The 25784-nt window shown below is 44.0% G+C and overlaps 1 protein-coding gene across 3 annotated transcripts in view; it reads left to right on the top strand.

Moving 5' to 3' along the window:
- The window catches only part of phactr3a (phosphatase and actin regulator 3a), a gene marked incomplete at its 5' end in the record, with an annotated part of 54163 nt that overhangs the window by 13025 nt on the left and 15354 nt on the right, over nucleotides 1–25784 (top strand). Inside the window, 6 exons of one of the 3 annotated variants that reach the window (XM_079490307.1) lie at nucleotides 14377–14541; nucleotides 16893–17060; nucleotides 19725–19964; nucleotides 21268–21496; nucleotides 22399–22664; nucleotides 23795–23948. In XM_079490307.1, coding sequence (XP_079346433.1) covers nucleotides 14377–14541; nucleotides 16893–17060; nucleotides 19725–19964; nucleotides 21268–21496; nucleotides 22399–22664; nucleotides 23795–23948 — 1222 coding nt within the window. Of the gene's footprint in view, nucleotides 1–14376; nucleotides 14542–16685; nucleotides 16793–16865; nucleotides 17061–19724; nucleotides 19965–21267; nucleotides 21497–22398; nucleotides 22665–23794; nucleotides 23949–25784 lie in introns of those variants that run through there. The other 2 variants (XM_079490308.1, XM_079490309.1) reach the window with 2 other exon arrangements.

The raw sequence follows: 25784 nt of genomic DNA, 5'->3' as shown, positions 1-25784 counted from the left end.
CCCACACCCTACACCCAACCTGATCCCACAGCAGCTGATGGAGTCTGCAACTAACCTCACTAAACTGAAATTCAGGGGTGGAACCGTTTGTCTCCGTTTCCGAAACCGCTTTAGGGAAGTTGTATTTATACAACGCAGTTTCGGTTGAAGAGACCTCCTTCCGCTTGACCTTAACCACTCCTCCCTCCTTGTCAACCACTCCTCCCTCCTTATCAAACTCACCTGCCTTTCATTATCACCCGGCCAATCCACGGTGCAATCACCACAGTACAAATACACCTGCGATCTCTCAACCAAGTTGTTTGGTCTACTCCACGACAGACCAAACATGGGTTGTGAGTACTGCACTTGTAGATCGGCTATTTTCACTATTCTTCAAATTGGCCATCCTCCTCCTTCCGCCTCGATTCTCTAGGAATCCAGGGGGGGCAGTGACGGAGCAGAGACGACCAACCGCTCATTCCGAGTAGAGCAAAGATGACCGTCAGCTCCAGAGACTACGCCCCCACCCTGAGTCTCGCCCTACCTTGGGTTCCTCACTCCATTCCGCATTCATCTCATTCTGTTTCAATAAACTGTTAATCTTGAGCGAAGGTGTGGTCTCTTACTAGTGAATCACGCTCTCAGAGCGAAGGTGTGGTCTCTTACTAGTGAATCACACTCTCAGAGTGAAGGTGTGGTCTCTTACTAGTGAATCACGCTCTCAGAGCGAAGGTGTGGTCTCTTACTAGTGAATCACGCTCTCAGAGCGAAGGTGTGGTCTCTTACTAGTGAATCACGCTCTCAGAGCGAAGGTGTGGTCTCTTACTAGTGAATCACGCTCTCAGAGCTGTGGTCTCTTACTAGTGAATCACGCTCTCAGAGCTGTGGTCTCTTACTAGTGAATCACGCTCTCAGAGCTGTGGTCTCTTACTAGTGAATCACGCTCTCAGAGCTGTGGTCTCTTACTAGTGAATCACGCTCTCAGAGCTGTGGTCTCTTACTAGTGAATCACGCTCTCAGAGCTGTGGTCTCTTACTAGTGAATCACGCTCTCAGAGCTGTGGTCTCTTACTAGTGAATCACGCTCTCAGAGCTGTGGTCTCTTACTAGTGAATCACGCTCTCAGAGCTGTGGTCTCTTACTAGTGAATCACGCTCTCAGAGCTGTGGTCTCTTACTAGTGAATCACGCTCTCAGAGCTGTGGTCTCTTACTAGTGAATCACGCTCTCAGAGCTGTGGTCTCTTACTAGTGAATCACGCTCTCAGAGCTGTGGTCTCTTACTAGTGAATCACGCTCTCAGAGCTGTGGTCTCTTACTAGTGAATCACGCTCTCAGAGCTGTGGTCTCTTACTAGTGAATCACGCTCTCAGAGCTGTGGTCTCTTACTAGTGAATCACGCTCTCAGAGCTGTGGTCTCTTACTAGTGAATCACGCTCTCAGAGCTGTGGTCTCTTACTAGTGAATCACGCTCTCAGAGCTGTGGTCTCTTACTAGTGAATCACGCTCTCAGAGTGAAGGTGTGGTCTCTTACTAGTGAATCACGCTCTCAGAGTGAAGGTGTGGTCTCTTACTAGTGAATCACGCTCTCAGAGTGAAGGTGTGGTCTCTTACTAGTGAATCACGCTCTCAGAGTGAAGGTGTGGTCTCTTACTAGTGAATCACGCTCTCAGAGTGAAGGTGTGGTCTCTTACTAGTGAATCACGCTCTCAGAGTGAAGGTGTGGTCTCTTACTAGTGAATCACGCTCTCAGAGCTGTGGTCTGCTATACAATTTCAGTACCGGTGGTTCTCAATCTTTTTAATTTCTTTCTTTTCAAAATCTTTTTATTTCCGTTTTATAACAGTATGGGTGTCAAGTCACAGGTTCATAGAAAAAATAAAATATCAGATTTTAGTATCAGTGACTGAGGTAAACAAACGTAGCCTACTGTATGAATCAGAGATCGTGGGCAGACATAATGAAAAGACTGTTATTGTGCAAAACATGCCCCTTCAAGACAAAAGAAAAACATTTTCTCCCCTTCAAGTCCCAATTTAGTAAAGCCAATTCCCAATTCCCCAGCCTCTCTACAAGTACTCCATCTCTGCTAACCCCCACAATCAGTCATTGGGAGGGTGAAGAAAGCCTCGGGTCTCCTCCGATACCCGGGCCATCAAGCCAACATCTTCTTTACACCCGACAGTGAAAGGTCTCACTAGGGGGGCGTAACGCATGTGGAGGTACACGCTAACCCCCCACCTCCTCCCTCGCCTGAACAGGCGCCCTGACCAAACTTTTGAATTTCAATGACCTCAATAACTCTGAGAGGGTACAAATGGACAAGTGGTTCCATTTGTAAATGGTTCAAATTAGGGTGAAACCTCTGGCCGATACCGATAACCGATGGCAACATTGCTGTTACGGTCGATATTTCCCGTTGACAAATATCTGTATAAAAGCACATTCAAATGTTGTCCTTTCGGAAGAAAAGGCATATAAACACTGAATTACAAAACTAGGGATGCACCGTTATTGAAATGTTGGCCCATATCCCAACCTAAACAGCTTGAATGTAGTATTTGTCATTTATAAATGTTCCAACTTGTTGACTTCTTTGATTGAATCTGCAGCCTTCATCATCACAAAATATCGGTTCAATACCGATATGATGACCGATTAATTGTCCATCCCTTCCACAACGCGTTGAAGCTTACAATCCATAAGTTTTGCAAGTGTAAGATCCCCGTTCTCCCACATCGGAAACCAAATGAATACACGCAGCACATCCAAGAGGTGAGCCCTTTGGGCGGCTGTGGCTCAGGAGGTAGAGCAGGTCGTCCAATGATCCCTGGGTCGGCGGTTCAAATCCCGGCTGTTGTAAGTGTTTTTGGGCAAGACACTGAACCCTACATTGCCTCCAATGAGTTGGTCGGTGTGAGCTTGCCACCATTGGTGTGTGAATGTGGGAAGTGAGGACGCTGGCGTCGACTGTTCGCCACTTCACCTCCCAATGCATGAATGAATGAACCATTGTAAAGCGCTTTGAGCACTTGGAAAAGCGCTATAAAATGCAATTCATTATTATTGACCAGAGTTACAGATATTGGGCTTAAGAGGATCTTCAAGCACTACTTGTCCATCTCAACGAGGTGTGCTACTCAGGCGGCAAGCATCCGGTTTTCAAAATGTAATCTTGAAAACGTAGAGAAAACAGTGCTTTTATAAGTGGTTAAAACTAGTAGGAGACGTGAATTGCTTTTATAGCAGCATTTGTCAGTAAGAAGCTGTAGCTGCCAATTGTAAGAGTAATGTGATGGATTGCAAAAAAAAGGAAAACACATGCGACAGACAGGGCAAAGCAAGACTTCCTCCATTACTTGATTGGAGAGCTTTTCCAGCCTGACTTTATACGGCAGGAACTTATAGCACTTTGTCTGAAACAGTGATTCTCAACCGTTGGGCCAGGGCCCACTGGTGGGCCGTGAAGATATAGCAAGTGGGTCCCAAACTAATTAAAAGATTTTTCTTGCCCTGATGAAGACCGGTTAAGCCGAAACATGTTGGCAGTTGCCTTTTTAATTTAATATTTTTTTTCTTTAAAGCCATTGAAAAATAAAATGTCATTGTGATACTGATAAATGGAAAAATAATAAGCCGGAACACAATTGATTGATTGATCATTAAAATAAAGCCTCAGCCAGGCCAGGTAGGTTATTGTGGGCCAGCAATGTTTAGAATTGCAGTGAGTGTAGAAAATGTGTATAAGCAGTTGAAAATTTAGTTTTTACTTGGCCTCCAAGGAGTATGTGTGCACAGTTTCGCACTGATCCGTCCGACAGATTTCTTTCTTCTTTTGTTTTTGTGCAAAGATCGGCCTCTTGGTGCTGCTATAACTGAGAATTTTAGGGCAGAGGTTTTTACTTGGTCTCCCTCCACGGAGTGTGCGTGTACAGTTTTGCGGCGATCGGTCCAATGGTGCCGGAGATTAGCTGTCCACAGACGGAAACACGGACTGAAACACGGACGGATAGGGGTGAAAACATAATCTCGTCCACGCCATAATCTCGTCCAGGCCTAGTGGAGACAATGACTGATTTGAGGGTGGAGTGTGTGTGTTAGTGCGTGCGTGCGTGCGTGCGTGCGTGCGTGCGTGCGTGTGTGCGTGCGTGCGTGCGTGCGTGCGTGCGTGCGTGCGTGCGTGTGCATGTCATATGTACACACAGCTGTCCATACATATAGACCACAAATATTTTGTGTTCATGGGTATGTCTATATTTGACTATACACTACGTTTGTGTGTTCATGCATACAGTACTGTATGTGCACACTATGCATGTGTGTGTGTGTGTGCTTCTTTGCTCTGTGTGCACTGTGACTATTGACAGGCAATGATAATGGACTATTGTGGTCTACATACAAAACCACATAATGGTGATGGAAACATGATGGAAATTGCCTTGAATTACTGGGAAGGGATCACATGCGACAGGCTCCCTATTTAAACTAGTGTGGCTTAGGTGGTCTATCTGGGAAGCCACCCACTAGTCCTCATTCTCAACACCAACATATGGTAACAAACAAGGCCCTCGGGTGTTTCCGATTGGCTGCAGGCCTCGCTGACATAATTTCACTCTCTCAGTGCCAGTAGCCCACACACTGGTTCTTAACAGTTGTCTGTAATCACTCTGATGACTATGTATAGCTTGACCTTTGTCGGGCCTTGCAGCTTTACCCCACAGTTATTCTTGACCTTCCTGAAAAGCATTGAATGGACCTGGATAAGATTAGCAAGATGTTTGATCAATGTTTGGTGTGTTGTGTTGGAGCAATCTTTATGACAAGACTCCATATGACATTGGTGCTGTAAGTGTAAGGGATAAACAAGTGGAATTGGGAGTGATTAAATGAGCAGATACATTTGGAACTGGAACACAGGCTGATGAATGAGCGTTGTGGGCTACTCTCTCCTGGATGAACTGTATAACCCATCCCGGAAATGTATTATTATCTGTTATCTGAACAAACACTCTAGAGTGCAATGATATTACTATCAGAATAGAGCCGGTGTCTGGGCATCTATGCTAATGCCGCCTGACAGCGTATTGCGGGGGTCGACTCCCGATCACAACGACCTTTGTGCAGAAATAGTCTCCCCACACCCCAACAAAATCAGTGTCTACTGTATTATGGTATGCAGCCTAACCAACCAGCCTTAACTTTTTAACAATGAATAAACCTTTTACTAAAACGGGTACTTTTGTACCAAAGAATTTAACTTACTCCACCACCGCAACTTTTTTTTTTTTTATAAATATTGTGAACTGATATGGCAATGAAATTAACTAGATTCAAAAGGACGACAATGTCTTTATAATCATAATTATGATGAACCTTTATTGTTCAGTTATCATATCATATCAAAACCATGCCTAAGGAAGGACCAAAGAATGTTCAGACATGTTCAGTGTGAATGTTTGCATCTGCTCTGAACAGCAAGACAAACTAGACAAGTTGTTTGTGAAGACTTCCATTCATCTTGTTCCTCTTGTTCACCAGAAGAAAGTACAGATAAAGCCCTTAAACCAAATATATAGTACTTTGTTGTATGACTGAGTTGCTTGCCAAAAATCTGTTATTTTCATTGAGTGACATGGTTTTACAACAAAGACTGAAATGGAAGCCTTTCCATTTCCACTTAATTCTTACCAGTAAGAAGCGACCTCGCCCTAAAGCGCGAGGTCGCGTGCACTGGCCATATATGGAGCGTGTCTTGAGTGTACAGGGTTTGATGGGGTCAGATCAACATAATGAAATGTCAGAACAGGTCAGCTTCATATATGGAGATCTAAGGGTGGCAGCGGGGGCAGTGTCTTGAGTGTACAGGGCCCAGGTAGGGCCGGGCCTACATTTTCTGGCCTGTTGAGAACTCTAGTTGCATTTACTATGACATCAGGGATCTCCATCCCTGATGATGTCAAGTGATGTCACGAGACCTGGGCACCATTGGAGATTTTGAGTGATACACTGACTGACGGAAAATGCACGATTCCATAGTTAACTGCGACCTTTGGTCACAATAAGGATTAGGGAAGTTTCACTCTGTGGCTCCTCACCATACTGGACACTGAAGGAACACGTTTCTCATTAGCGCTCTTCTGCCAGTCTAGTACCCAGCCATTCATTGCTGGTATAGTATCCTACTCTTTCACACACTTTATCCCTCCATCTTCTTCTGCCTCCCCCCCCACCTCGCCTTCTGGGCCTGTCCCTTCTGGTTCTCCTCCTCCACTTTGTTCTTCTCTTCTCTCTTGCTAGTTAGTCGTGTGTCTGTCCTGACTGTGGAAGGGAGGGTCCCCCTCGGGCAGTGGCTCTTGCACACAGATGGCAGCGCGCTTGCAGTGCCAGGGGGGTAAAAGAGAAGAGAGGTTAGCTGGCATGGCAGCGGGTATAATAATCCATTGAGACCTGGAACGCATCCATGTCACGTTAGCGTTTAACCACATTAACCATTAACCCATTTTGGGGCGGGAACCCCTTTTGGTGTTTTAAACATTGTTATAATTTAGCTATTGAAAAATAGCAGATCTACAAGCTCATAGCGCGCCACCGAGTGGCGCGCTATGAACTTGTAGGTCTGCTATTTTTGAAAAATCGTTAAAATGTGCCTCAAATCTTTCCGAAAATTGTCATGATTTAGAAAACTTTTTTTTTAAAATTTCGACGTCAGGCCTGAATGGGATAAGAGAAGGTGTCTCGTTCAAGGGCACGTTGTCAGTCAAATGGCCACCCTCCTCTTCTTCTCTCACGCGGAGGGACAGTGGGGTGAGCGGCGTGCTGAACTTTAGGCTCTGTGGGATATAGAAAGAGGGAGGGCTGTTCTGGTGTTATTTATAGCTATGGCGAGTCGACGACAAGGCCGCTGGGACACACAGATAATGCTAGCGTAGATATGTTTTTTTTAAAGAGCAATGACAGCGATGTAGTTTTGCTGTGATGGTTGATTTTGTTCTGAAGGCATGATGACATGCAGCATGGGTAGAGTGACATTTTGCTATTATGCAGACTAATTAGCCTATGGAAAACAGCTGTAATGACCATTACATGTAAGTGCTGCTGAAACCTACTTTTATCCGTTTTTGAAGTTAATGGGCCTGCTGAATCCATCATAAAGTACTGCATGTTATTATTCTAAGTGCAGCTATTAGTGAAATTTCAGCCGACTGATAGGTAGGCGCTACCACTACTTTGTTTTAAATTCATTTTACATTTTAGCTACTTATGCATAGTCCAAAACGGTATAAAGCAGTTAAAAGCATTCATGATGTCTGTCTGTCTGTCTGTCTGTCTGTCTGTCTGTCTGTCTGTCTGTCGCGTGCGTGCGTGCGTGCGTGCGTGCGTGCGTGCGTGCGTGCGTGCGTGCGTGCGTGCGTGCGTGCGTGCGTTTGTTTGTAATGTCACCGAAAGTTGCTAAACAGACAAATTAGACAGATTAACTTAACTGGCACCTGTACTAAATGCAGTTGTAGGAAGCACATTTTTAACCCATCCATTTAAACGTATGATGTGACAATAAGTTTGAGTTTGAGGTTGAACTATTGAAAGGGACGTTTTAAAACATTACCCAGTTAGTTAAACTCACAACACTATGGTATTTGCGCCACCCACTCTGAATAGGTCACATAACGATTCATTCGTAATTCAGTCTGTAGTTCTACTTGTGCATGCGGCTAAAGGCGCTTATCTCAAAATGAAACTCCCTGCCGTTTGAAAAGCACATTGTTTTCGTATTCGATTTTTGTCTGCATTTATTAATTCAAGAAGTCTCCGGGAAGAAAATGAATGCAAGTTATACACTTTAATCAAAATTAATGTTTCTTATGATGGCAGTAATGTCCCATCGATGCGCTCAGCTGAGCGTACCTCATAGAAAGAGTGTCAAGTGTCAACATAGCAGACCTTTGTTCACAGTATACTGTGTACAGACGTGCGAGCGATGGTATTCTGTTGTCGAATGTGCTGACAGCGTGGTTAAACGGGGTGGGGTCCCTGGTGACACACAGACATGCTACAGTATAGAGCTCACTTGGACGCTACAGTAGCCTACTTAACATACTGAATAACATAACCACAGTACAGTACCGTTTTCCCCCAGTAGATCAAACCGCATCTGTATTCTGCAAAGTGCAATTAACTTGTTTGCTCTTTGTATATTACATACATACATACATACAGTACATACATACAGTACATACATACATACATACATACATACATACATACATACATACATACATACATACATACATACATACATACATACATACATACATACATACATACATACATACATACGTGCAACAGAGCATGCTTTTGCCTTTTTTTTTTAAACCTTACCCATTTTAACCAAATACATACATACATACATACACACACACACACACACACACACACACACACACACACACACACACACACACACACACACACACACACACACACACACACACACACACACACACCCACACACACACACACACACACACACATACATACATACATACATACACTCGTTCATGCATTCATACACAGGGTACATTAAATGCCGCCGTTATTTCTCTGCTGGCGAATATCAAGCTTTAATCTTGCATAAAGCCTGTAAATACATCAAAAAGCTTTACAGCATTACAGTACGGTGCGCGTAGCCTGGTGTTGGTGGGGAGCCGGGACTGAGGGCATTACAGCAAACAGACTAGCAACATGACACATGGATTTAATAAATCCAATTTGTATTAGCATATTAATTACAATAGGACAGGAACCGTCGCATGGTTTCCATTCATGGTTTATGTATTTGACACACATTTCACTACGCCCTCATTTTGTGCATGGTTACAAAAAAGCAAATCGTGTCCCTCCTCACCCCAGACTCCTGTCATGTTCTCTGAACCACCTCCCCTTCTTTGCAAATGGAGAGTTATTTGATATACATTATAAATAGCCGGGCCCTGATTGGCCGGGCTGCAGATTCTCCGGCAAGCTCTTCCGTATAGCAACAGCCCCCTCCCACATCTCTCTTCCTCCCCCTCTTCCTCTTCTCCCCGGAATCCCCCCCCCCTTTTTTCGCTCTCTCTCTCCCCCTCCCCTCTTTCAAATCGCAGACACGTCCACGTCCTCCTTGCTGCCGTCTCACCCCCTACCCACAATGCACAGGGGTCTGGTGTGGTGGTGGCCGAGAAGGGGGCTTCTTACTGCTTGAACGCGGCCCCGATCTACAGGCCCACGACGCGTTGCGGGCGCAACGCGTCGTGTGCTTGTAGATCGGGGCCGCGTTCAGCGCGCCGCACCGCCGTACCGCCGAGGCATAGACGAGGCTTTAGCTGCACACGCTGCCTCTCTGCTCCCGCTGGCTCCCACTGCTGCCGCAGCATCTGGATGTGGTCGCCATAGCAACAGCGGTGTGGGCCTGACCCCTCCTCTCTTCCCTCTTGCTCTCCCTCTCTCCATACACACACGCTACACACACACACGCCCCTCCACCCATCCTCCATGCTAAGCCTTTTTTCTTCTTTCCTCTCCGCTATGTGTTTCTCTGTGACTGGGCTGGTTTCCTTAAGGCTTGACCTGGATTCTACAGCGTAGTGCTCTACTGTACTGTCCACCATGCTCTGTGTCACACGCACACGCACGCACGCACGCACGCACGCACGCACGCACGCACGCACGCACGCACACACACACAGCTGCAGGTGGAGACTCGGGTAGACTGCCAGGCGGTCAACTAACTGACCCGTTTACGGGCGGTTTTAGGGTCATACTAAAACAACCAGAGCTGAGCATTCTCCCTTATCTAACCAATGCTTTCTTGGCCTCGTCACACTACATCTCTCTCCCCCTTTCATCACTGTCTGTCTGCCTATGTGCTTGGGGGGCGAAGAAAAAGAAGAAGAAGAAGAAGAAGAAGAAGAAGAAGAAGAAGAAGAAGTGGGAAGATGCGCACATGAACATAGGTCTGCAACTGTCAATTATTGACAGAGTAAAGCATGTTTCTTTTATCAACATGACATTCTACTAGATTTTTTGAGTTTTTCTGATCGCCCTATTAATAGCCGATCTACAAGATCTCAATGCTTTGGCTATATTCTATTATATACTATTTTAGGTTAAAAAAATCAATTAAAAAAAAAGGAGAAAGAAAATTAATGATACCCCACCTGCTCTAAATTAATTATTTGAATAAGATCGACAACTTTTAATAATCGATTCAATTGATTAGTTCGATGAACTGATGCACCCTTACATGAAAAGCAGTAGGCTGAACCCCACCCTTTCAGTCTCTCCTCTCACTGCACTCAACAACACACCCGGAACCAGACTGCAAATCCCTCCCACAGCCCCCCAACCACCGCCCCCCCCTCCCTCTCTCCTTCTAGAAAACCAGCTTGTGAAAACACTTGTGAACAAAGATTTTGAGCACCGTGGAGGCGCTTGACGTCTCACACTGACGTATGCAGCTCTTAAACACTGTCTGTTTATTGTACACGTGCGTCCTTCTTGATTAGACGCGGCTGTACGGGGGCCAGTTATGCACGCTTATTGAGCTGTGTAGGCTCACACTTTGCCTGTCTGTCTGTCTGCTACATTTATGAGTCACAGCCTTCATCCGCCGAAACCCCACGTTCCTTTACAGGGAGAAGAGTGTCGTCTTCTTGTGGTCTGGCGTGGGGATTAAGTGGAAGGGTTTGCAGATATCTCAGCCAGTTGAAATAACATGCACCGTGCAATCTATGTAATGCTCCTGAGCATTACATAGATTGTGTATACAGAGCCTTTCCTTTGTTTACTCGCCCTCTCTCAGCCAGAAAGTCAAGGAACACATGCACAAACACGGCACGCGCTGCACACACTCAACCACATCATAATAACCACCACCATCGTTGACTGGGGACAAAGGAATATGATTGACATGCAACCGTACACAATATCCAGAGTGTTAATTAAATTATTTTAAATAAAATGTACTCTTGCAGGTCAATCTTTATACTTCAAATTAACTCTGGATTTTATTGTGTAACTAACTGCTGCGTTGGTAGTGTGGAGGCATTGTGATACTTGTTGCAGTACCGCTGACCGCAGAAATATTCTGTCTCAAGTCACTCTTCAAACTCACATCCAAGCCCTTGTTTACTAGGCTTGTTTGTTGTTTCCCATCCATGTTTAATGATGACACTGTAGGGTTGGCCCAATAAGCGGCTGGAAATCAGCACAGAGTCAGGAGCTAAAGTGCTGAGGCTTCAGCAGCAAACTGAGGTATGCAGTACCGCCATCAAAAAACTGAGTGTGTTTGTTCCTGGCAGACTTTTATACTCAGCTGAGGCAATCAGTGTGGACTCTACCATGTTAGAGGTAACCTTAAAACCCGCAATAACTCTAAAACCAACATAACCCACATCATACAACATTATACATCTATATTAACTACACATTCATTGTTAAATATAACTGCCGGTATTGCAAAATAAACCATATAACAAACAAAATCCTTAGCAGCTTCCAATGCACAATACAAACCCAGCCCTCTGCCATTCCACTGTGGTCTAGTCCAGACCCAAATACACCGTTTCCACACTTGAGCAGACAAGCGTGGGCAAAGGAAGCTGACTGACGGCGTCTTTTCCGGGTTTTTAGACAGCTGGTGGATGGAAATTAAGCTCCACCCACGCGGCAGAATGCCGCGACGGCCAGATTCCCGGAAACGCTTGCCCCATGCAGCGGCAGTCAGCCGCGTGGGTGCTCTCCAACGTTGAAGTACTCGGCTCTACTGGTCAGAGGTGGGACTGCAGGCAGACCCGTGGATTTATGAGGAGGAAACCCCGTGCAGCTGGGGTTTAACATTGAGAGACCGTTCTTCCGAGTGCTTCAAAACGCGGGCGGGGCTGTCGCTCCGGTTCGGTCTCTATCCTTTTATTACCCTCTTGGGACTCGAACACACTGGAATAGACAGATCTGACAGTAATTAAGTAGAAGAAGTATATATTGCACTCTCATGTGTATTGCACTAGATGTATTGCACTTGCCCATCATGACCAAACATTTCTTTGTTTTCCAAGGTGGTGTTGTCCCAGGCTGAGTGGCCACCTCAGCCTGCTAGGAAACTAACTCACATGTTTAATACACTCACTCAATAAACCAATTAAAATCATGACTGCATTTTCTTTACTGTGAAAATATATGTAATTGTGCAAATGATTAAAGTGCATATGCTGTGCAAATATAAATAATTCAATCAACACGTCTAAGTAACGGAGGACCACTTCGCTACAGACACTTTCAACATGATTTAACATGACAAAGCTTGCATTTATTCAAACAGTAGGAAGCAGTTGATTCAAAGCACAATTTTATCAGTTATTGACTATGGCGATTAGTAGACTAGGCCTATTATCTACATGCATGCAGCTCCGTCATCACTAAAACCACTCAACACAATCTACCACTCTGCCCTCCGGTTTATAACTGGAGATGGCAGCCTATTACATCCCAAAACTGGCCATCATCACACCTGTTGCCAAAACTACCTTGTTTTAGAAATCCCCATGTTAATTCCGAACTGGGTAAAACAGCCTTTCATTAGGCTATACTATGCACCTCATGTGGAACTGTCTACAATCAACTTTAAAACTGAATAACTTGATTTCACTTGAACGATTTAAAAGACTTGTAAGGATTAATTTGAGATCTAGCTGTACTTGTTCACTTTGAATTGTTATCTTTGTGTTTAAATTGTTATATTTACTGTAATCAGGGCATCATTGGAAACTGACTTCCCTGAATAAATAAAGGTTAAAGAAGAAGATTGACACCCCTATTTTGGGCATGATATTATAGGTTAAAAGGTAAAAAAAAATCACACCCGTGTGAAGTGAGTGGTGCAACTCCGTGTGGGGTTCCACGGGGGGGTCCGCGGAAGTTCCAGCCGCCCCGCTTCCGAAACGGTCAAGAAATGACAGATTTACCGTGTGGGGGTCCCCGGGGGTCCCTGGAACATCCAGACCCCCAGAAATGCGGCCAGGGGCCAGGCCGGTTCCGGCGAGCCGCCCCGCGTCCGAAACGGTCGAGAAATGACAGAGTTACCAACCAAGCTATTTTCGTACTTGGAAAGACAGACAGACAGACAGACAGACAGACAGACAGACAGACAGACAGACAGACAGACAGACAGACAGACAGACAGACAGACAGACAGACAGACAGACCCAGGGACACACATAGCTGTGTAATGGAGTGGTTGCACCACTCAAAAATCACACCTGTGTGAAGTGAGTGGTGCAACTCTGTGTGGGGGTCCCCAGTAGCCTGGATCCAGCCCAAAGACCCCCCATGTACTGTACTGTCACTGTACTGTACTGTCACACCCAAAATCATCATATATACAGTTAATATATGTGTGTGTGTGTGTGTGTGTGTGTGTGTGTGTGTGTGTGTGTGTGTGTGTGTGTGTGTGTGTGTGTGTGTGTGTGTGTGTGTGTGTTGTGTTAGGCTGCGCAACAGTGACACTTGGTGATGAAAACCAACCAAACTCTATTTTCGTGCTCGGACACAGAGACACACAAAGCTCCGTATAGGAGTGGTTGTACCACTCAAAGAAAGAAGAAGCTCACAACGCGATGTGTTGTAGACTGGCTGTTTTTGCTATTCATTGTACGATAAGTGGTTGAGAGTTGGGGTAAAAAGATGTACTTGCAGCTCGCTGAGGTGTGGCGTTGGTTAGAGAAGTAAAGTGGACACGACAATGAAATGAACAGAGGCATTCATTTCACCAGGCAACAACTCTTACTGGGAGATCGATGCAGAGAGATTGGCACACCTGTTGGCCACATGGGAAAGGCAGGCTTTTGCATTTTATGAGGCTCTGTGTATTCTTACAGAACACATAAACCGGGACCAACCGTGTTTGTTTTGGTGTGGTTTCGCATACAGCATGGATGCATAGTTAATTGGATGCATAGGGACACAACATTCTCAAGGGAGTCCCAGTCCGCAATGATTCAATCACATCTTTGTAATTGAATCAGTGCACACAGATTCCATCATGGTTTATTCAGTGAGGTGGACTTCGTAATGATGTTCTTTTCTTCTCTCCTTCTCTCACCTACTTTCGCTCATCTCCACATCCTCTCCCCTGTTCCCCGATTCTCTGCTTTCAACCTATCGTAACCCCAACCCTCTTTCTACCCCCACCCTCCTTCCCATCATACTCCTTTTTTCTCATTACCCCGACCCACTCCGCCTCCCCTGCTCCATCTTAATCTGACACCTCTCCTATCCTTTAATTTCACTTCCTCAACACCCTCCTCTCTCTCTCCACCCAATTCTACCCCACCCTGGCGCTCTCCTCCATCTGTCTCCTGGCTGCAGTGGAGGCGATGGACCAGCAGAGGGTGCTGAGGACGGGTTGCCTGGTGTCGGGGGTCCACACTCCACCCATCCGACGCAACAGTAAGCTGTCCACCCTGGGGCGTCTCTTCAAGCCCTGGAAATGGAGGAAAAAGAAAAATGAGAAACTCAAGCAGAGTGCCACAGGTACTGTAGGAGACTGGGCTGGGATGGGTGGTGGCGGTGCTGGTGGTGGGGGGGTGCATACGTTCATAAATGTGCCATGCCCGTGTGTGGTCATCATGAGTGCCTGTGGATGTGGAGGCAAGTTGCAGACTTCTAGTGGTGCAACAGTTGATTGAACTAATAGATTTAATCGATGACAAAAATCACACCTGTGTGAAGTGAGGGGCGCTCTCATCATCATCATGACGTAAAATAGACACTATGCCTATTTGCTCAGATACTATAACGTAAAATTCTCCATTCATTGTCAATGGGAATGTAATGTTTGTTTAAGACGAAGTTTGCGGACGGTAACTAAAAGCTGGATGTCTCAAAAAAGAATCACTTTATTGTCAGATTTTTGGAAATTTAATATAAACTCACAATGTGTTGCGACAGGACATGTGAGCTTGTAGATGCATTATTAAATCAAGTAGTATTAAGTATTAAATACAGCCAGTTAGTCAATTATGGAAGATACATTTCAATTGCTTTGTGTTGATGCGTTGATATAAAAAAAAATAAAACCAATTATTTTTCTAATTATTCATCTGAAAGGTTATTCATCAATCATCATAGTAATAATCATAAGTAAATGATAGTTGCAACCATACAAACTTCCACTTACAGATAGAATGGATGTACCCAGGGCTGTCCACTCAACTCGTCAGCAAGAAAATGCAATCCAAAGTGCATGTGCAAGCATCTGCATACACACTCTCAAAATGAATGTACAGTGCATGTATTCCCTTTCACGATTCAGGTCAGGTATAATCAGAGGTTATGATCAAAAATACATGCTCCCAGTCTTTGAATTATGTTCGTTCCTATCAATTTATTATGACCCTGGTGAGCTGTTGCCGACATTCAGGATATTTCCTAGCCTTTAAAGTGCATGCATGGCACAGTACCGTGTAAAGGTTCACAGTGTCAAATGGAAGCAATATCAACGGTTTACCACGGATGCCACTGAGGGGCGGCAGTGGCTCAGGAGGTAGAGCGGCCACTGGGGGGCAGCAGTGGCTCAGGAGGTAGAGCAGTGGATCCTTTCAAGCCTGTTTTCTCAACTCGCTGTTTTCTGCAAGACATTACTCTATAAGCCATATCTCCAAAACTGGTGGGTCAAACTGAACAACCAATATGTCAATTTGAAGCTATGATTTCCTGCTTTCATATGACGTGAAAAAACGAAAATAAAAAGTAGGTGCATGAGGACATAACACCTTGGGGAATTGGTTACCTTGTGTGGTCACCTACTCCATTGTACAGGAACATAGAGGAAGCTCCAACTGTAAAGGTGATTGTGGAGATGAGTTGTACGAGTGCCATTTAATGCTGTTTTTGCATCACACATGCATTAGCATAGTGGTGGAATTGCAGTTTGAGGTGATGGCCTCTGTAGGTCTCTTTAGACTGCATTACATATATAATTGGTTGCATTTATCCTTACTGCAATTTGGTTGCTCCATTTACATATCAAATTATATACAGTAGTGTTTTATGCCTGTACATATAGTAGACTTTTGATTTGGGCCTGATGAGCAGAAACGTAGCAATACCACAATATAAAAATACTATGTTACAAGTAAAAAGCCTGTATTCAAAATTTGACTTGATTAAAATTACAAAAGTAGTGGCATCGAAATGAGTACTAAAATGTGTCTATATATATTGTTTTATATTTCTTTTTAAAATAGCCGTAAAAGGCCTTAATTGGAATGCAGGTTTTGTGTGTTAATGATCAAAATATGTAAGTTGTAACTAAAAGTTGTCAATATTTGTAGTGGAGTAAAAAGTACAATACTGTACTTTCCTCTGAAATGTAGATGATGAATTGTAAATTGTAGATGAGTTGAAGTTTGAAGTATCCAAACATTTAAACCTCAAATTTCTAGGCTACTTAAAGTGTCCCTTTAAGTAGCCACTTTAAGCAAAAATATATATGTTTAGAAAATGTAGAACACTTTCCTGGGGTATTATGTGGTTTTAGATATTTTAGATGCAGTATTTTAGATGCAGTGTCCATGATGCCACAGACACTGGGCTCACTTTCTTCCTGGACTACAATTCCCATAATGCTTTGGTGCACTGCTCCTCCTTGTGGCTAGGGGGAGGGCTGTCTTACTGAGACAACATGTAGTCCAGGAAGGAAGTGAGACCAGTGTCTGTGACATCATGGACACTGCTAAATCTACTGCTATATCTAAAACCACATATTACACACATAAAGACAGTAAGTAAAAGTATTTAGTTATGATGGGTGACTTTTCTCTTGTACTGTAACTATGCAGTGATCGAACCCACAGTGCATTCCTCCCCTCCACTCCCCACAGATGTAGCATTATCCAGTGGTCTCCTGTGCCACGACCATGGCTCTCCCTCCCACGGCTGCTGTTCAGATGGTACAGTCCTACTGGGGGGGTTTGGGAGACCTCTGACTCCTGGCCTTACGGTCAAAAGTGTGGAATATCTGGGCCCTGATGAGGAACACCCCCCTCAAGGTACGACACCCCAACATTCACCCCAACATTCTCATACAGCTGAGCTAAAGGGCTGTTCACACACTAAGCACTATAATAACTATAACAACGACTAAAAAACAAGGCCAGTGATTCCCAAACTATTTCTTATCAAGGTCCCCCAAATTGATATGTTTTGTGCCAGGGACCCCCAGAACAGAACATTTGTGTTTAAAGATTAACCAAATAATTCAACCTTTTCCAAAATAGCAGATGTACAAGCTCACAGTGCAGCACAAAGTGACGTGCTGTGAGCTTATATATCTGCTAGCCTATTTTTCTTTCTTTTCAAAATCTTTTTATTTTCGTTTTATAACAGTATGGGTGTCAAGTCACATGTTCATAGAAAAAAAAAATCAGATTTTAGTATCAGTGACTGAGGTAAACAAACGTATGAATCAGAGATCGTGGGCAGACATAATGAAAAGACTGTTATTGTGCAAAACATGCCCCTTCAAGACAAAAGAAAAACATTTCCTCCCCTTCAAGTCCCAATTTAGTAAAGCCAATTCCCAATTCCCCAGCCTCTCTACAAGTACTCCATCTCTGCTAACCCCCACAATCAGTCATTGGGAGGGTGAAGAAAGCCTCGGGTCTCCTCCGATACCCGGGCCATCAAGCCCTGCTAGCCTATTTTTGAATAGCCAACGTATAAAATATGGATAGTGGTTCAAATGATGTTGATGCTACTGTATATTAACATATTTAGCTGCATGGGGACTCCATGGAACCCCCTCAAGGAACACTGGGGGTCCTCAGACTCCACTTTGAGAACCAATGGCATAGAGGCAATACAGCTTCATAATGTAAAGGTATGAATCTATGCAACGCTGTTGTGTTCAGTCAATATTAATACAAGCAATCTACACAAGAAGCTGTTGCTTTGGTAGATAAAATAATATAAAGAGAAAGTTAGTAGTGTTTGCTTTGTAGGCCACTGGTTCAGTAGACAATACAAAAATAACAGGAAATAAAACATAAAATGAAATAAATAAAATGCACATATCCCATACTGTTCAGTTTCCGACATACAAACATGTCCGCCAATGGTTCCACAATCTAGGAAGGCGATGAGACCAATAAGAAGGCTGATAAGAAGAAGGAGTTGGACGAACTGAATGAGCTGTTTAAAAGCTCCCAAACTCGCCCTCAGGGTGGAGCGAGTCCCAGGTCGCACCACTCACAAACTGACGTGAGCGACGCCACTTGACGTTGTCCTATATATGCCAGCACTTAGACGCGCTGTTTCAGTATACCTGACGAAGGACCCTGGAGCCGAAACGTTGTATTGTTTTCCGCTCTGTTTTTAAAAAAAAATGTTTTGGGAGCATTTAAAACGGTGTGCGGATCTCCTCTTTCCTTTCTTAGTTATTCTTTAATTTGTGGATGTGCGTGCAGCCGTGCTGCACCTCTTGACCATTGTCTTTGAGGACCCCCAGTGGACTGTAACTCTGAGAGTTAGGATTTTACAGTGTAGATTGGGGGTCCCAGAGATATAGAATTGTATCAAATCAATGAGTGTCCGTGGACTGGAGTGGACTAATGCAGGGGTAGGCAACCTTAGGCACAGGTGCCAACTTTGGCACAGCAGAGGGTGATCACTGGCACACTGGCACAAGTGTGAGAGAGATGATTTTTCTTTTCAATTTAAATGTATATAAAAAAGGTTTACAGTTAAATTAAGTCCACTCACATCTGTATGCAAATTACATCCTGCACATAATTCTACATTCATTTAAACTCACATTCATTGAACTCTGACTGGAGAGACAGTGTAAAAATAATAATTGAGTCTAAAAATCATACATGCTGATGTGAAAGAAAATGTTTCTAAAGAAGAAGAGAAAAAATAAAGGTTGCTATGTGTATGAACAATCAAAATCGGATGGAAATATATCATTTGGATGTGGTGTCATAATTAAACGTAATGTCGATATGGCACGGCGACTATCAAGAAAATAAAGACACGGCACTTCATGTCAAAAAGGTTGCAGACCCCTGGACTTAAAAAGGTTGAGAGTTCTAGGCATGTACCACTAGAGGGCACTAGAGACATCTCAATGACACAGCGTGCAGTGGTGGTGGACAAAGTATAGGCCTACTTGTGTTTTTATAAATAAGTATTCAAAGGCAAAAATGACAAAGTACATTTTGTTTTGAACACAGAAGAGTCCTGGGGACTTGTTTCCATTGTGGCCCTATGTATTCAATTCATCCGCATAGCTTAAAAAATTTAAACAATAATACACGTATGTAATCAACAATACAAAACACTATGTAGGCTACAAAAGACACAAACACTACAAAGTGCGAAAAGGAAAAACAGCGGCAGTGAATGACAACTCCTTGCAATGGGAACATTTACTTCCCCTTGTGGTCTCCTGATAGATGTTCTCTATCAGGCCAATGTTGAAACAGACCAGGGGTACTGTACTGTACACACCCTTTTATTGGATGCATGGTGTCAGGGCCTTCCACATTTTGGTGGCAGAGTAGTTGTTGTTTGTTCTAAATGCGGGTGGTCAATGGAGTATTTAGGGTTTCAGTGGCTAATGTCAACACTAAACCTTAAGGTAAATGTTTGTGTTGTACACACAACATTTTAACCCACATGCATTCACAATTTAACAAACATCTTTTCTCCAGCCGCTGCCCCTCCCCAGGACTGTGAGCGGCTAGAGGAGAGCATGCAGAAGTCAGAGGAGGAGAGAGACGAGGAGGAGGAGGAGGAGGAGGCTCTCCCTGGAGGGGAGCTCCCCGAGGCTCTGCAAGAGGCAGGAGAGCTAATTGGAGAAGAGAGACTGGAGGACAGCGTACCTCTAGGAACGTCCCCACCACAAGTACCTCCAAAACCTCTAGTTCTACCCCATCCGAGTGCCGGTGAGGGTGAGTGCTAGCCTGACTAATAAGCCAGACTCAAATCACACTGTCGTGTGGTATTTGAGTCTGGATATGCTGTGTATGGATCTTGTTTCCTGGGGGTTCAAACATTTTCACTTTGACGCAATTGGTCAGAGCTACTGTCAGTCAAAGGTCTCAAGCATTGAACGTCACTGTACCAAAGCCCGCCCATATTGCATACCGTGTCCCGATTGGCCACACCAGTTCTCTGGTGTAGGAAATGGGCGTACAATTGAGCCTCTCCAGACCGTAATCCGCCGGCAGGCAACTTTTTTTTTGCCAACGGCTGATTCGGTCTGGCTTATTAGCCAGGCTAGGTGAGTGCGGGGGTGCTGCTGCTCCACTTGGTTCCATTTGTACTCTGTCTGAGTTGAATTAACACCAGTGGTGGAAAAAGTATACTCAAATGATTTACTTAAGTAAAAGTATCAATTCTGCAATATAGAAATACTCCGGTAATAAAAATGTACTTGAGTAAAAGTGTAAAAGTATTGGTGTAGACATGTACTTAGAAGTACCCAAAGTACTCATTGTGCAGAATGTCCCATTTTTTCAAATGCATGAATCTTTTGGAAATAGCAGATCTACAAGCTCACAATGCGTCGCATCACGACACATTGTGCGCTTGTAGATCCGCTATTGTCAAATGGCCGAAATGTATATAGAGCTGAAGTCGTAACTGTATGCTTTGTAATAATAATCGAAATCTACAAAGTTACTAGTAGTAACTAAAGCTTTCTAATAATTGTAGTGGAGTAAAAGTACAATATTTGCCTCTGAGATGTAGTGGTAAAAGTATTAGAAATTGGAATTACTCAAGTAAAGTACAAATACCTCAAAATTGTACTTGAGCACATGTACTTAGTTACGTGATACCACTGATTAACACTGCACACTGTAAAAGAGGGGGTGTGTAAGCTACAGTGTACCAAGGGAGACTGCAGCACATAATACTCAATACTGACAATATCAAATCAAACCCATTTGGTAAAAAGAAAGGGGAAACAATATTTTGTTCCCTTTGTTTTTTGCACAGCAAAATTGCACAGCAATAATTAATTTTAACTTTTTTATTCACAAATAATGTTTGCAGATGTTTTGGATATCCAGCCTTCATCAGGGTGTCTGCCTTGAGAGATCAAATGAAACCTGATGAGACTTATGTTTGGCTTCTGTATGGTGTTTATAAAAAAGAAAAAACAGTTCAAGATGAAACAAGTACTGCAACTGTGCCCTCGTTCTATTCACCTCTTGCTTCCATTGTCTGTTCATTTCGTTTTCGTTTTAGATTCAGGCCCATCATCACTCCCCACGCACCTGCCCAACTCCTACCTCCCCAAGGAGCCTCCTCCAAGGCCGCCAGAAAACCTGGCCCCAATGGTGCTGCCACTTCGGGGCCCGCACTCCCACCCCTCAGGGTCCCCCCACCTAGGCAATATGATACATCCTCCTATGCCCCCTAGCTGCATCATGGAGGAGCTGCAGCGAGCCTTTGCTTCCAAGAATAGGCAAGAGAGGTGAGCAATGCTATCCTGACTCAGTCATCAATCTATTCTAGAGTGATAATTGCAATACAGCAACACAGAACCAGACAGTTATGACAGTTTCTTTGACGATCAATTGTCATACAAATAATTGCGATTAACAATTTAATTGTGTTTTGGGCATTGGAACATAAATTCAAATGTACATTTCTGTTTGGCTTGTAAACGGACCTAAATTAATTGTGACAAGCCTCGTTATGGGACCTTCTGACAGAGCAGGAAAATAACAAAATCCTTTTCTTAAGGATGGCACAAGAGCACATTTGTAGCATATCTAGCATGCTGTAAAAAGTTGTACAGTATGTATACAATGGCTATTGGCTTCATCTGTATTCACCTAAATGCATATACAGTACCTCTGTTTGAATGTTTGTTAGGATTCGTTTTGAATGACTAGGTGTAACTAGAAACTAGAAACTAGAAAGGTGCAATTCTGGGAAAATGGTGGTTTCAATTTCCTTCGAGCAGCTCGCTAAGTACAGTATGATGGTGATGTATTGACCCACATGACGCCACATGACATCACAAAAAGTGTATACAGAATTAAAAAAGGTTTATCCGGAATAAAGTCGGGCAATTACTATACAATACAGTGTGCAACCACACTAGGTAAGGTTCTCCACTTTGATATCTCACTTTGTAATTAAACCCTTCACACCCCCAGAACAATTATGTATACATCGACCACTTCTTTAACCCATTAAAACAGGGAAAGCATCTCTGTCATGGCCAAATATATATCAAGGACCCCCCAAGTCTTTGGCACAGAAAAGTTTGAGAACTACTGATTTAGAGGGCGTTTTGTGGAATCGGCCTCAGGTCTTAACGGGTCAACTAATTTAATTGCCCACCTGCCCTCCTCTTCTCCCCCTCAGCGTGCACCAGGGGTGTGAGCCGGGCTCCTCCCCGCGGACGTGGTTCTCCGACGGGTGGCTCTCTCGCTCCTGCAGCTCCGAGAACCAGCAGCCGTCCGGCATTATGACGGGAGGCTGCAGAGGAGGAGGAGGAGGAGGAGGAGTGGCCGACTGGCCCAGGAAGGAGGCGGAGGAGAACAAGGAGAACGTCAGGCTGGACCTGTGCTTCTCCAACTCCTCGGGCCTTCCCGCCGACCTGGAGGGCTGGAACGACTCGGTCATCTCCGGTGAGAAGCAGCGTCGCTGACACACGAGTCACGAGTCAATTCAATTCAATTCAAAGGGCTTTATTGGCATGAGAAAACATACGTTTACATTGCCAAAGCAGAAAGCACGAGTCATGATGACACTCCGGGTCGCCATGACCGGCAGGCTTTATGAGTCATAATGATGTGACATATTATACTTTGTTGTCTCATCACAGGTTTACCGGTGTAAAACAGCGGGTGACATTATTTTTTGTACAAGCTCCATCGGTTTTGTTATTTATTTCCATAAAAAAGAAAGGGAAGAGGAAGAGGGTGGGCAGGGGGTGCAAGGGGAAGAGGAAGGAAGATCAATAAAAAACAACAATGTATCTACATATTTTCACAGTGTGCGGTTAAGTACCTGAGGTTAGACATAAGGTGCATGAGCATACTAGCATATATACTGTACATTTATATGGACATCGGCGAAGGGGAAAGAATAATGAATATCAGCGTGTTGTACATGGAATTAAGGTGCAAAGTGTCCACGCGTGTCAGGTTCGACCGCATAGTCCGGGTTACTGTCACTGGTATAATCCACAGAGGGCAGTGGTTTTCAAACAAGTCAAAACGTCATGGCCTACCTGTATTCGTGAAACAATATGAAAAGTCTCGCCTATAAAGGAAAGGCTTATCGTGATTCAAATATATTTTCAGGATATTGAATTTGCCTTTGTTAAGGGGAAATGGGTACACGTCAGTTACTAAGATAGAAAATAAATATTCATAGGTTTTTGTATAGTTGGATATATTGCAACAATAATGTGTGGTTGTCACAAAATCTCAAAACACAGCTGGACTTGTCCCACGGCACACCATTAGTGGAATTTGGACATATGTTTTGCTATAAATTACACTTTTTGAATAATATGTTTAGAAATAGGTTAAGAATGAAGAAATACTGTAGGAGGTCCGCACAAAAAATCTGCTTCATGATCGCACGCACACATAGTATTTTTTCCTGTTGTGCTAAATAAAGAAGGAATTATCACGCACATTTTGAGTGCAGATACCTGATGACCCATATTTATTTCTGTGCATGTGTGTCTTTCTTTCTGTCTATCCCTGTGTCTGTCTCCGTGTTTGCATACATGCGTGGGTGCATGCAGGCACACTTCCTCGCAGGCTAAGGAAGGAGCTCTTGTCTGTCAAACTACGGAACCGGCCCAGTAAGCAGGAGCTGGAGGACAAGAATATCTTCCCAGTAAGGAGCGAACAGGAGCGCCAGGAAATACGCCAGCAGATTGAGATGAAACTTGCCAAGTAAGGGTACAAATACATAAGAGACCAGGCGTCTCTTCCAGGTTTTTAAACAGCTGGTGGATGGAAATGACGCTCACGCGCGGCGTAAACCTGTAGCGTCGGCAACAAATAGGAAACGATTTGCCAACGCTGCAAGGTGAAGCCGCGCGCGAGCGTCATTTCCATCCACAAACCTAAAAACCAGGAAGAGATGCCTGCTCTAGGCGCTTTCTTGCCGCTTCTTCGTGCGTATATGTGCCCACACTCTGTAAAGTGATGTCTTTAGTTCGGTGAGCCTCACAGTACGTTTTAACAGCATGCGACAGCCAGACGAATTTTCCGGAAGTGCATTAATTGTCAATGGGACCCAGCAACTACTGGCGATAGAGGCGATAGCAGGCGAACAGGCGATGGTCGAAAAGTGGGCGGAGGAACGTCGGCCGAAAAGATAAAAATAATTCATCTTTTGGGCGATAGCCAATGAAATTCAAGCGATGCTCGCCGTTGTTCTCCTGCTGTTAAAACGTACTGTCAGAGTATCATATGAGCACTTTAACTCGAAGGGCATTATTTCTTTTCAAAATCTTTTTATTTCCGTTTTATAACAGTATGGGTGTCAAGTCACAGGTTCATAGAAAAAATAAACATAAAATATCAGATTTTAGTATCAGTGACTGAGGTAAACAAACGTAACCTACTGTATGAATCACAGAGATCGTGGGCAGACATAATGAAAAGACTGTTATTGTGCAAAACATGCCCCTTCAAGATAAAAGAAAAACATTTTCTCCCCTTCAAGTCCCAATTTAGTATAGCCAATTCCCAATTCCCCAACCTCTCTACAAGTACTCCATCTCTGCTAACCCCCACAATCAGTCATTGGGAGGGTGAAGAAAGCCTCGGGTCTCCTCCGATACCCGGGCCATCAAGCCAACATCTTCTTTACACCCGACAGTGAAAGGTCTCACTAGGGGGGCGTAACGCATGTGGAGGTACACACCTCCTCCCTCCCCTGAACAGGCGCCCTGACCGCTTGTGGGGATCATCAATGCAGCGACCAAAGGGCATTATTTGATATTAATCTAGTAGTTAGATAGCAACATTCCTTTGGGATCAATGGACCAATAGTATTTCTTTAGCCCACCAATGTATTTGTAACTAGAAAAAGTGCCCTTCTGGGCACAGGTCTCCACCAGGAGGATAGGAGTGTGTGTGATTGTGTTTGGCAAAATGTTTAGGAGTGTTTGTTTTTTGCAACAATTTTCTTCATTGTGTTGAGGAAATACAGAGTCAGATCACTCATAGCATCTCTGAGGATAGAATTCTGGATGAGCGCGGTTGTAGCGCGACGCTATTTTCAGCATGCCACCAAGTGTAAAATCTGCCATTATGACACCATCAAGGCACCGCCAATTTCGTCGACTAAATTAACTAGAATTAGTTGACTAAAATCTTATGCATTTAGTTAACAAAAACTAGACTAAAGGTAAAACATTTCAGATGACTAAAATGTGACTAAAAACTAAGTGTATTCCAAAGCCTATGACTAAAACTATACATTTTCTGTCAAAATCAAAATCAATACAACGCACAGGCTCGCGACGGGTTAATGTCTTCAAAAAAGGTCATTTTGGGCCCAGGGCCATGACCGTGCCTTAAAAGTAATCAGGAAATCTCAAGAAGAGTCAACAATCGAGAGGAGCTTATTTGTCACTCACTCATTCTCTCACTCGTACAGGTGCAAGCAGCACTCTAACCGTCGTTAAAAAACCTCTTAGCAGATTTTGTTTTGGGGCTGGGGGGCTGGGGGGGGGGGGGGGGGGGGGTATTTAGTGCAAGTAACAGTGTGAGCCAAAC

The sequence above is a fragment of the Electrona antarctica genome (genome assembly GCF_951216825.1).
Source record: "Electrona antarctica genome assembly, chromosome: 2".
Classification (NCBI taxonomy): domain Eukaryota; kingdom Metazoa; phylum Chordata; class Actinopteri; order Myctophiformes; family Myctophidae; genus Electrona; species Electrona antarctica.
Note: the sequence above shows the minus strand (reverse complement) of the source record. Positions and strands in the feature narration are given on the sequence as shown.